The sequence below is a fragment of the Plectropomus leopardus genome, chromosome 20 (genome assembly GCF_008729295.1).
Source record: "Plectropomus leopardus isolate mb chromosome 20, YSFRI_Pleo_2.0, whole genome shotgun sequence".
In the NCBI taxonomy this organism is placed as follows: Eukaryota; Metazoa; Chordata; class Actinopteri; order Perciformes; family Serranidae; genus Plectropomus; species Plectropomus leopardus.
Window position 1 is genome coordinate 23,146,620 of NC_056482.1, and position 12,897 is coordinate 23,159,516.

Genomic DNA, 12,897 nt, shown 5'->3' on the forward strand with positions numbered 1-12,897 from the left:
TGTTTAAGCCATATCTAACCATGCAGGTTGGTTTTAAGGGCTCAGCTTTTATGATATCTTCCCCTGAAATTTCTGCCAACAAACTGATAAAATAAAATGGAAGTTGTGACTCAAAGACATCTGCATGAAAAGATTCTACAAGGAGTGCATTTTAATTTTTTTGAATTTGAGTGAACCAACCCTTTTAGCCACAATAAAGCGGTAAGGTCCTCCGTTCAGCCCATGAAGAACATGATTTGTTTTTTTCTAATGCATCAAACAAGGCTGTGACGCGAAACTCTTGATGGTTCACTCCCTGATTGGATAGCTTGGAGGTGCAGAGGTTCCACATTTTATGTTCAGCCACACTGTGAGTCCGTGACGCAGCCTGCCTCTGTTAAACCTTGAACCTAAACTCAGTGTTTGGCAGGGCTGGAGGAAGGTACAGTATGAAGTCACAAGTGCCTGCCAGCAAATCAGTGTCCTTCAGAGAGTGTCTGCCATCGACCTGACTACTGTTTGTAACTGTCGTGACTGTCCTCATATGGATGTGCGTTCTGTAGGCGCAAACAGCAGGCGTATGCATGCCAGGGAAGTTGGGGGGCGGGGGCACATCACTGAGAAAGGAGAGGGACACACTAAACTGCCCGTAGACTCGCGAGTTTCCGATCCATGTCAGCGATGATCACGTCGATTTTCCTCTGCACCGCTGAACAAAGACGGCTCATGCATGCTCATCCTGCTCATCGGCCATCACTCTGAGCCCTTGAGCTAAACTAACGGACACACACAATCTTCACCGCCCTAAATATAACTGCCGTAATGGGGTCTCATGCAAGAAGCACACAGAGGGAGCCCGCGAAGTCAACTCGAGCTAATACAATCTGCTCGGTTCTGCGTGAATATTATTCAGCGTATTATTCATACTGTTTGGGTGCACTGATTAGATTACTCACCGTGATCTAATTTTCACAAATTAAAAACGACAACTTGGTTATGTAGGACACAAGCTCATCACGACGGATCACAGTTTATGTGGCCTCCTCCTTCCTTAGTGCAGCAAGCACTAGAAACCTGGAGTCCCATTGTTGGCATCATTTTTGACTGCTTGTACGTGTTTGTGTGTAATGATGTGCTTATACTGCCTCAGGTTGGTGTATTATGCAAAGCACTGTGCAGTACTGTGCACCCACGTACCTTTAAACACAGAGACGTAACCTGAGAGAATGTGCACTTCTGACTAAATCTGTTTATGTTCTACATCCCTCATCCTCTACATGCGTTAATGCTCCAAAGCCCTCAAAATATAAGTTCATTAACGACAACACCTCCAACCATCGCGCCCGCCCACAAGGCTTTGCAAAGAAAAAAAGGTGCATGCATAGTAAGAACTGCATGCCTAATTTATTTCAACTTTAAGGAGCTGTAGCCAGAGATGTAGTGGGCATAGACCTACTTCATCCCACTTAGTGCTTATTTGTGTTTTGGTGAGAGAGTTTTGCAGCCCTTTTGAAGCTGATGTAAATCTTTATGATCTAAATTCATAATTTGCATTATACAAAGTATGCATGTACCAGATGTAGTGTGTAGCCCAACAGACTTTGCATAAGATTTTATCTCTTTTGTGTCATAATTGAGAAAAACATAAGGCAATAACTTTCCTAGTTTGGTTCATTCTCATTGCATCGTTTTCGGCCACAGCTGCCAGCTGTTTCTATGGAAGCCCATTTCTGACATAAAAAACATCCTGTGAGTGTAAAACACTATAAAGTAATGTCAAACTTTCCCAAAATAATGACTTGGTATAATTTGTTATTGTTTTGAGATATCAAGTCAATATTTTGAGAAAGTCTTTTTTAATTATTACTATTTTAGGATACTAACCTATTATTTTTGAGTGGGTTTCTCATAATTTTGAGATACTTACTCTTTTTGAGAAAGCTTCTCATTATTGTTGAGATATTTTGAGAAAATATTACATTATTTTAAGATGAATATATAATTTTTTCCTCATTATTTTGACATACCAACTCATTTTTTTGAGAAAGTTTCCCATTATTTTGAGATTCTCTAAAGTCTCTAATTATTTTTGAGAAACTTTACTTAGTTTAGTTGAGATACTAAGTCATTATTTTAAAAAAGCTCCTCAATATGTCAAGGTACTAACTCATTATTTCAAGAGTCTTTCATTTTTACGACTTACAGGGTCCTTTTTTTCCATCACAACAGCAAAAATGGACTTCCATAGTTTCCAACACAAACGACAGGCAGCCACAGTTAGTGATAAAGAGACAGATATTTTTCTCAGGAGTTTGTGGAGACCAAACCAGAGCTAACAATTTGCTTACAAGTCTGCGTTATTAAATTCAAAAGGTGAATGTGTCTATTTTTAGTTCACAGCTTGTTTCACTTGCTCTGAGTGGACAAAAAAAGTTATTGTTGGTTTAAAAGTCATGACAGCGATCTCACAAGGTTTCACAAACATTTCTGTCACACTTCCAATGTGGCTCATGTCTGAATTGAATGCAGTCATGTTAACGCAGAGACGCATCCTCTAAACATTGATGCTGATGCCAGTATATCTGCTGATATTGGCCGATATTATCTGTCATACTCTGGGATGAACTTCACAGGCTTCATACATTTTAGATTTACTTGGTTTGAAAGCTACTAATTATAATGTGTTATGAATTTATATCATACAGATTTATGCAGCTTTATCTTAAAATGTATGTTACTGGTTTCTATTAGTGTGATCAGTGGTGCTGATTTTGTTGACCACTACATCTCTGAGAGGCTACACGTCTGGCTTTTCCCTTTTAAAACAGATGTTACTCAGAAGTGCACAGTCTGAAAAATACTGAAACTGGTGTCAGTTTGGGATGAAAACAAAATGTCACAAACCCTGCAGCGTGATGATGATGACGACGACGACGATGATGATGATGATGATGATGATTATGGTGTATGATGATAATGCACTGCAGCGGCTCGCTCCTGTTTCCAACAAAGAAACAGGTGGCTGCTGTACACTGTGCGAGTCCCATGCCACGCTTCATCTGATGGTCCGGCATGCCGTGCATGGCCGGGACTGTGCACACGCAGCACCTCATCAGGGCTCAGAGCGGCCAGACTGCACTCCTGCAGCCTCACACGTGTAAGAAATGGGGGGAAAAGTTAAAAAAAATCAAAAGAAGAGACAGTGACGTCACTTGGGCATTGATTTTTCCAAGACGCTTACAGTTAGTCACACAGGCTGACTTACTCCATTTACTAACATGAGATGTCATCTTCCAACAGGAAAAGCATTTTATTTATACCTGCGCTAAAATGGGAGTGAGGTCGTGCACCAATCACTCCTCCGCCGGCTCTCATCTATCCTCCACGCCAGCTAACGCCTGCTCGCCACCTGATATCATGCCATTAGGGGGTTGAGAGAAAAAAAGTGCTGGTTGGCGGGGTGATGGGTGATACAAATGTGCCCAAAAAGTGCCTAGTCATGTGACCTGATGATAAAGGATGTACTGCGGGGGCCAGTGCTGGCCAGGATTGATTTGTCATGCTATTTGTTTTGTGTTTACTTATTCTATGTTTTCCCCTTTTACCCCCCCTCTCTCCATCCATAAAGCGTTTTGGCATGTTGAAATTCACACCACACTGCCCCGCCCGGCTAAAGGGCCTCCCTTCCTGCAACTACTCATCCTCCACTTTTACTTTACTAACATCCATCTTAGAGCGCTTTCTTTTTCTTTTCTTTTTCTTTTTTTTTTTTTTTTAGAAATAGCATAATTTAGCCTCCACGTGCTTAGATAAAGTAGTAGAAATAGCAAATATTATTTCTATTTTTATTTCATTTTGCACTTTCACTTAGATTAAGAACATGTTTTGCAGCTATAGTCCTTTACAAACTTCTTTTTTTACGCACTCATCCTCCATCCCATTCCCTGGTGTGTGGGGTGAATTTCCATTATACCACTTTCGGGTATAATGACTTTAAATGGGCTTAAATTAACTTTTGTCGCTGTTGTTTTCCCTCTTTGATATGCATCTTAGTGGCCTTTGATAGCTTCTCGACTTTTTATACCTGCCTGGCTTTGGATGTGGATGTTTGCTTTGCTAGTCTTATTTATTTTTTAATTTTTTAATTATTCGCCCTTCTTTTGGTTCCCTTGGCTTTTGCTTAAGGATCTTCTTTAAAGTAATAACGATCAAGTGGATGGAAATTTATTTTATTTTTCTTTTCTTCCCCCTATGCAGCCCTCTTCCTCTCTAGAGACTCAGGATGTAAGAATACCTTAATATGAGTTTTTTTATTTTTGTTGTTGCACACAAACACCCAGATATTGTTCTGAGAGTAGCTGTGGGGCACTCTGATGGTATGAGGGAGGGAGGGCATCAAATTGGCACGCCATCTTGTAAGGTTAAATCTGCTTTTTTAATTTCTTTTTTTGACAGGACGCAATTTCTAAATGTGCAGAGATTTTAGATATTTTTAAGTCATACGTAGCCGATCCATAAATTCAAGATCTCTTGTGTGTTGAGACGAGGAAGTTGCGACTGTGTGTTCAGCATACAGCCAGAATATTTAGCAGTTTATAACGTAGGTATCACACCCACTGACATCTTTACTAGTCATCACTCATTCCAATGCATTTCTAGGGGGTCAAGTGCACATTTCTAGAGGACTACCGCGCCATCTTGTGCAGTCCCAGTGTGATAATGTCGCATAAAATGTAGACGAATGCCCTTACATCAGACTGAAAAGACTACTTCCACGCTCACATCTAACAGGCTTTATCCCTTTCTTTCTCCCTCTTTGCGCATTTTTACATATCCAAATGCTGTAGTCTTTCTCACAAGGACCCTCCCTCTATTTAGACAATATAAAATAAGGTAACGGGTGGTGGGGTGGGTGGTGGTGGTGGTGAGAGAGAATGGGTGAGACGTTATCACCCCAGCCAGAGGACATGAATAATGTTTCTACATATATTCATTTTAGGATAGGAAAAGTGGTAGAGCAGAGCCCGACCCCAAAAAGAAAGCCTCTTTTAGGTCCATCAGTACCACCCTGGCCTCCAGCATCAAGAGACGTAGGTCCTCCAAAGACACGGTAAGGAGACAAAGAAGCAACATCTTCCCGTTTCCTTCTCTCTCTTCTCCTTCTTCGTCTCCTCCTCTTCCTGTCTCTACTTTCCTTTCTCCTCCTCTGTCCTCTCTGCCTACATGTCCATACCCGACCTCGAGAGACTCCCATGTTCCACTCACCCATTTCCACATGGCTCCGCGGCCTCCGCCACGTGTCTGTCCGTCCACCATCGATCAGCCATCACCATGTAGCATCTGTAGATCCTCTACAGGCCGGAGAGGGCATCAGTGCAGGAACTCAGGTCAGGCCAGGCCAGGAGCTGGGCTCTGAATTTTGGGGGGGGGGTGGCGGCGTCCCAAGTGTTTTTTTAGTGGCGTGTTCTTCTGGAGGAGAGGGGCGACAAAAGCAAGCAGTCTGCCAGTGGTGTTCTGTCTTGGGCTGCTCTTCCTCCCTGCCTCTGGTTTGGACGTGGGTTCTGGCGATTGTGTCCTGTTTTGGTGGCGTGGCGGTGTGTGTGTGTGTGTGTGTGTGTGTGTACTGTACTGTACTGAAGCATACAAGATATATGTGTGTTTGCGTCCGTGTCTTTTTGACTGCTTGATCCTTTCCATCGTTTCTTTGCACCAATCCCGCCCGCACTTCCTCTGTTTGGGTTGTTTGTTTGCTTTTGGTTTTTGAAAAGCATGCGCTGGTGTTTTGTCATTTTTTCCCCCCCAAAAAAAATCCATTTCCAAGGTGACGGGCGGTCCTCCTGGGAAGAAAACTAATGTGTTATCTTATTTATCAACATGTCTATTTCAGGATCATGGATTTCTATTAATCAATTTTACTTTTTGCTTTGTCATATTTTCTTTGTCATAATTCTTGTTTATTTTTCAGTGTCCTTGTGGTCTGAACTGTGCATGCTTCTTTCAGGGTATATTTTCAGGTGGTGATGACAGTCTTCTTTTATGTTTTAATTATTGTTTTGACGAACTACAGAACTCCGAAGCCTTAGACTCTCACTGTGTTACAAATACAAGCGTTTTTATTCTAAGCCGCCACCTCTATGTCTTTGCTTGACTCCTTTTTTTGCAGCACAATGAGAGTGTCAGGTTTTCTCCATTCCTTCACAGTTCAGTTGAAAAAGTCCTGCTTGTTGCGGTCGGGGAGATTGTGCTCCACAGGCTTGGAGCGCTCTGACAAACCAGTGACCCGCGGTCATTTGTGCCCAGCTGCTCCGCTACACACATAGCTGGTCGCTGACCAAATCTGGCACTCTAAAAAGAGAAAGAAAAGGGAAAAACAGCAATAATCTCTGGAGATAGCACAGACACCTTCACGGAAAAGGCGCCTGTACCAACATTGTGTTTTGAATGTGTTTCCCAGGGGAGATGTAGCCTATGGGGGTCACAAAGTTAAAAACTTTATTGTGTGTTTTTATTTGATCTCCTGTCTTTCTCTCTTTCTCTTATGTTAACTATGTTTTTTATTTATGGATGTTTCTGCATTGAACCACCTTTACTCTCCCCTGGAGGTTTCTCAGTAGTCGCGTTTGAAAAGAAGAAGAGTGGGATCGCCATTGTTGATATGTCTGGGTTCGGATGCTGGTTTTGGGAGCCCTAGCTGGGAAAAACAAAAATGTCTCAAGTGGAAAAATAAAACAGGACATAGTAATGGAAAAAAAAAGATGCTCCAATTGAACCCATCCCCAGTCTTTGACCATTATTTTGATTTTATATAAATGTTCTTCTTTTATATTAATGGATATCAATGGACTTGAGTGTCAGTGTCCCTCACCCACATGCCACACTGCTCCTCTCTCCCTCTGCAAGCATGCCGACGACTCTGACTGTCATAGCTGTAGTAACAACACATCCTCATCCCAACTCGTCAAATATCGCCGCTTGGTCAGCGCCGTTCACTTCGACATATTATGCGTTAGGTTCCCTTTTGCATTTTTGGATGCTCTGGGACAGCATGTCAAATTACGTCTGTTAAATGCATTATGTCTTTTTAAAATACATGTCCATTTTCACAGGAAATGTACAGTTTCTCATCCTATTTACGTTTATTTTTTTGTGCAACACAAGGTTTAGGTTTAGGTAACAAAAGCACATGTTTAGGTTTAGAAAAACACAGCACAATTCGGCTCAACAGTCATACAGGAAGCAAACAGCAGGTTCATGGGTGAAAGTCCAGGGTTTGTTGGACACATCCACAAGCCCTCTGGCCCACACTAAATAGGACTTAACAGCTCCTTTTAAGGCTTGGGAAGTATCTAATTTTAGATACCTTTTTGAAAATTCACTGGGGTATGTGATGGTATAAGTGTGTGCCACTAGCACACACGACAGCGAGTGCAATTCTTCTTCTCAGCTTTTCAGACTAATAACCACACTTTAAAAACCGCAATATGTTAGGAAAAGTAATATTCCTCATTATAATTCATTATAATGCATTCAAACTTGACAGAAACAAAATAAACGTCTTGGTTTTACTCTTGCTAGTAATGTAGTTAGTAAGTCCACTTTTCCAACAATCACCAGCTCTGGTTTAGTTGAAATAAACACTTAATTTTCCAATTTAGATGTAAAAAACATGCAGTTATTGCCCACCATCTCTCTCTGCCGTTGCCGGCCGCCAGCTGTTTACACTCCTGTAATTTACCCCTCCATAACTATGTATCACAGTGTCTGTCAGCTCAGCTGCCTGTTCAACTAGTAAAGACCAGAGACTGACCTCTTATGATGGTACTGACAAACATACCGTCAAGATTTCTAAATATCCTGGCATACCGCGATACTGCCCAAGCCTACTTCTTTTAATACATCTTTACCGTAGCGTTTCAAACCGACACCACCTGCTGGCGTATCATACTGATGCAACCGGTGCCGTCCAGCCTCATTATAAACTGAACCACCCGCCGGCATGTCATACCCTCGTGAAAGGTAGCTTTTTGCGTCTGATGCCGAAATCACTGACCAAGAGGCGGCATTTGACAACTTCGGAGTGAGAACAGGCTAGTAGTTATAGTAGCAGAAATGCTCATTTTGTAGTTCTTTATTACATAGAATCGCCATAGTTTTTATGACCATTAACTGTAGTTGTGATGTCAGTGAGGTGTCTCTCTTTTGCTGGTCCACTTGACCCCAGTAGGGTTCGCTGTTAGCAGGCCCTCAAGGTACAAGACATGAGGAGACCCAAGTGGGGGCTGTAAGCCATATGATGATGCAACTTGCGGGTCAAGGAGATGAGAGGCATCCATTCTGATTTTTAATCTGAGAATTTGACATTTGACTGGTGTGGATGTTGCCTCATCTGTCAGCATGTTAGTTGCATCATATCAGCTTCTTAAGCTCATATGCTTGAATGTATTGGCTCTAACAGCTTAAAACGAGAGGCACGTAAATCCTGAGATCTTGCTTAATTGAGAAAGTGCGGGAACGCTGAGGCAAGACTCTTCAGTGTTTTGGTTCTGCAATATTAATTTCAATGTACTATCAAAAGATGTTCTCTTGCACATTTGGATGTTATGAAACAGGTTTTTCCCAACAAAGTGCCGTGAGTCAGGATAATGATTGGCATCTTGGAAATCACTTCGGCTGCAATGAACATAATGCAGACGAGTTTTTGGCTCCACCCAGTCTCACTGTGTTCCAAAACATGAAGCTAATCCCCAAAAGAACAGCATGTTACCAGCCCTATTATGATGCAATCGACTATTTTCACTTTGTGTAACGAGTGATTGTTTTATCAGGTATTTTTTGCTCATTAGAACAAAAAAAAGCAGCCTCAGCATTGTCAAAACAAATATGGCTTACTGCTGTCAGACCACACACACTCAAAAGACTCAAAGGCAAAATCACTGTTGCCATAGAAACACCTGCATGGATTCGGGATCTTGTTTCCCCTCTCAGCACTGTAGACGCCTATAATTCAACGCACTCTGCTTTAAAAGAAGCACAGTGAAGCGGGGACTGGACGTAAGAGTCCCGCACAACAGCACTTTGAAATCAGACGAAAATCCATCTTTTCTTCCACCCAAGCTGCTAAAATTAGAAAAGCCGCTTGTCTGCATGCATACAAATGACTGTGGGGAGATAAATGAGCTGTCTGTGTCACCCATGGCAGGGAATTATCACCCTAAAAGATAAATGACACCTGATTCAAATGTGCTGTTGTCTTGATACAGGACCTTACGTCTGCTCCCAACTAGCCCAACTCAGGCACAACCAAACAAAAAAAACTTAAGAGATTCAACAAAAACTGCCAAACTTAGGTTTGCCTGAGTGGGGTTAGAGAACCCTCCTGCTTCTAAATTTCTGCAGAAATGAAGCACAGGTGTTCTTAGAGTAAGAAATGAATGCTTAGATAAGTTGCAAATGCTTCTTTTGTCAAAAAATGACTGTTTTTCGTCCTCCTTCCCCCCATTTCTCTTCATCTCTGCAGCAGTACCCACCCACTGACATCACGGGCCAACTCAACTTGTCTGACCCGTCTGTCAGCACCGTGGTGTAAAAGAGAGGGAGACACCGTGGTTCGCTCCCCAGGGAGAGAGGAAGCGAGATGAGGGAGAAAAGGAGGAGGAAGTGGAGGCGAGAGGGGGGAGGGAGAGCCCATCTCCTCGTTCCCTTCGCTGATTCGGAGCCGGAGCTTTTCATTTCACCGCCAGCCGATGGAGCTTTTGGAGGAAACCCGCTTGCTGAAGAAGTGTCTCAAAAAACACTCAACTTGCACCTTTTTTTTAAAAAAAATAAGTCAGGATTACCTGGCATTAGATGTTCCCTGAGCATGCACGTTAGAGACCATCTGACTCACATATACAATATTTTCCTTCTGTATATTATTAGCAAACTTATTTAACCTTGTTTTGTCCGTTTACTTGCAGAAATTTACTTAATGTTTGATGTACTTTTCAAATTTCCTGTATCAGTTTAGCAAGCCAGGTTGAGTTTAGTTAAGTTTAAGGATAAACCAGTACTGTACTCAACATATCACTTCCAATTAGGGCTTAGAAACCATAGTAATATCTAGTTTTTAAACATATACTGCAATACAAGACGTACTGTACGCTTCAATGGATATCAAGTGTTTTTTAATAGGAACTACCTGTGTTTTTATTGACACTTTTTAGAAGTTTCTTTCATGAGAAGCACTACTAATGGCACTAATGTTGAATCTAACCGTGAAGATGATGGAAGCATGTGTGTGCTTGTCTATGAATAAGAGCTTTATTTATATGAATTATGAAATTGATAACTATTTTGAAGATCAGATTCTGTAGTTTAAATCTTTTCCCCCTTTTAATTTTGTACTAATCTTCCAAAATGCATGTTTTTGTTTTTAATTTTTTAGCAAGAACTCTGAATCTGTTAAGCGTAACTTCTATTTATAGCAAGAGATAAGCAGGTGAATTTGCAATCTGATGAAACAGTTTCGTATGGCTGGTGTTTCTACATCCAAATACTCATCCGGGAGCCATGTTGCTTTTGGGGACGCCCTCTCTCTTCCTCTCTCCTGTCGCGGCAGTCTTTCTCATTTCCAGTCTCCAAGGGGTTGCATCAAAGGGCCAGGTTTTTCACCCAACCTGCACCCGGTCTTTCGTGCAAAACCTCCAACCCGGGCGCAACACCTGAGAGCTTTTGCACGAAGGGGAACCCGGGTGAATTCAAAGCGTGGCTCAGCTTGCGAGCTTGTGTGCAGTCCTTGGTTAGATGCAAAAAACTGGCCGTTTCCCGTTTTCTGGAGCTGAGAAACCACTGCTGTTTGCTGAAAAAATACTATCACTTCCTGTCTGCTCTCTGGCACTGCTTAGCACTTTATGCTGAGGCGTCTCCCAAACTGTAAAATAAAGATTTATCAAGACACTAGAACCACTATAACATCAGCCATTCTCCACTCCAACATGTTTTAATTTCACAAATCGTTTTTTTCTTCATTTTAATCTGTTAGAAAGATATCGACAATTTCATTTCTGGAATTAATTGCTTCTGATCACATTCTCATTCTGGCCTATGCATGCTTTCGTGTTACTATCAGTGCTTGAGTTTGTTTTTGGATGCGTGCTGTTGCTGTGTACAGTCAGCCGAGCTCTGTGTGGAGCACTCAAGTTGAATGAACTGTAAATATAGTTTGGTTAGGTGTAGATAGGGTTAAGGAGATTGTACTGCTTGTGTTATGATTGCAGCAGAGAATGTCTAGTTACACACACACACACACACAACAGTTGTGATACACAAGCATGCATCAACACATACACCCATTCACACACACACATACACACACATGCAAACACACACACGCAAACACAAACACAAAACCCCTTAAGGGAGGAATCACTTGTTTTTCTTACCTTTTCCAGTAAAGATCTTGCATTGAATCATCTTGTTTATACAACTGTAAATAAAATATACTTGCATTGCCAAGTCTAACCATTCCTGTGATTTTATTGTTTTAAGGTCTTACTGACAATATCGATTTATCTGTTAAATTTCCTTTTGGAATAATCGGTTAATTTTAATGTAAGAAATTTCAGGAAATACTGAAAAATTACAGCTCAATTGCTAGAAAAAAAACGTTTCTGTAAACTAAGATTTTACACATTTCATACATAGGCTACTATAATGATGTTTTTAAACTGACATAGTATATGAGCTGACTGTCTTTGGGAGGCAATGGGAATTGTGAATGGAGCGATATATGTGATATTACAGACATATTTTTCCAAAACCAGCAAGCAAACAAAAACTGGTTGTGTTTTAGTGAGTCATTGCTGTTTTTCCAGCAACAGGTTTAGAAATGAAAATGTTTTTATCTGAGAAATCGCTCATTTTCCTGCTGAGATTCTGCCCCTTAAACCACACATTTAAACCAAAAACATAATGTTTTCCTAGCCATAACCAAGTGGTTCTAAAAAAACTTAACCACACGTATAACACAGCCTCACTGAAGCATACATTTTGAATATATCATCTACATCATAATGGGAAAATATTATGTATCTGTGGTTTGAAGAAATATTCAATGCCAACATTCTCCTGGCGAATTTACTGAAAATGCTCATCCCAAGATTCCAGCTCCCAAAATAATATCCTCAAATAGCTTTTTATATCCAACCATCAGACCAAAACCAAAAGATATTCACTTTACAATAACGGAAAAATCTGTAAACCATCACATTGAAAAAGCTGCAGTCAGGTGATAAATTACTTAAATTATTAATGATTATCAAAACAGTTTTTCCATTAATAGATTATTTGTCCCACCATGCCAGAATAAATAACTGAAGTAAATAAGTAATATTTTTATAATAGCAGTTCAACGACAACTTAATTTTAAAAGTTTCAAAGCTTCACAGTTATGAAAGAAGAATTAAGCAAAAACTAAACCAAAACACACGTGTGGCTTCTTTATCAAAGAAACTTTATGAGCATTAGTCACTCTGACATCCTTGTTTTGTTTCTTTGGTCTTTCTTTAGATTGTATAGCTGAATCCTGACTGTTGGTATCAACCCTTCATATTCTGTTTAACTGGAGGCAGCAAACAAGCTCAGACAAGCCGAGTGTTTGTAACCTGCCCAGCAGGAAGCAGCAGAGAGCTGAGGGGAATTACCAGTGTGCATATCATTGAACAAGAGTCAGATAGACACCAAATACAGCGAAAACAAGACACAAACATGACTACAAAAAATGTAGGCTTATGTCAGCAATGTGTTTGTGGTGGTACAAAAATACTTAAAAAAAAAAAAAAAAACAAAGCCAGAGGGAAAAAAATCGAATGCATAAAATGAACATGTGGAAGAGCCAGGTTTTATTCAAGTAGAAATTAATATTATCTTCTTTACAATGAC

General features: G+C 40.8%; 1 protein-coding gene across 4 annotated transcripts in view; it reads left to right on the forward strand.

Annotated features, from left to right (window-relative positions):
* The window catches only part of grin1a (glutamate receptor, ionotropic, N-methyl D-aspartate 1a), a 29,993-nt gene extending 18,721 nt beyond the window's left edge, over positions 1-11,272 (forward strand). For 2 of the 4 annotated variants that reach the window (XM_042508929.1, XM_042508931.1), the window contains exons 17-19: positions 4,237-4,263; positions 4,979-5,089; positions 9,497-11,272. In XM_042508929.1, coding sequence (XP_042364863.1) covers positions 4,237-4,263; positions 4,979-5,089; positions 9,497-9,565 — 207 coding nt within the window. In that variant the 3' untranslated portion in view covers positions 9,566-11,272. The remainder of the gene's footprint in view (positions 1-4,236; positions 4,264-4,978; positions 5,090-9,496) is intronic. The other 2 variants (XM_042508932.1, XM_042508933.1) reach the window with 1 other exon arrangement.
* The last annotated feature ends 1,625 nt before the right edge of the window (positions 11,273-12,897 follow it).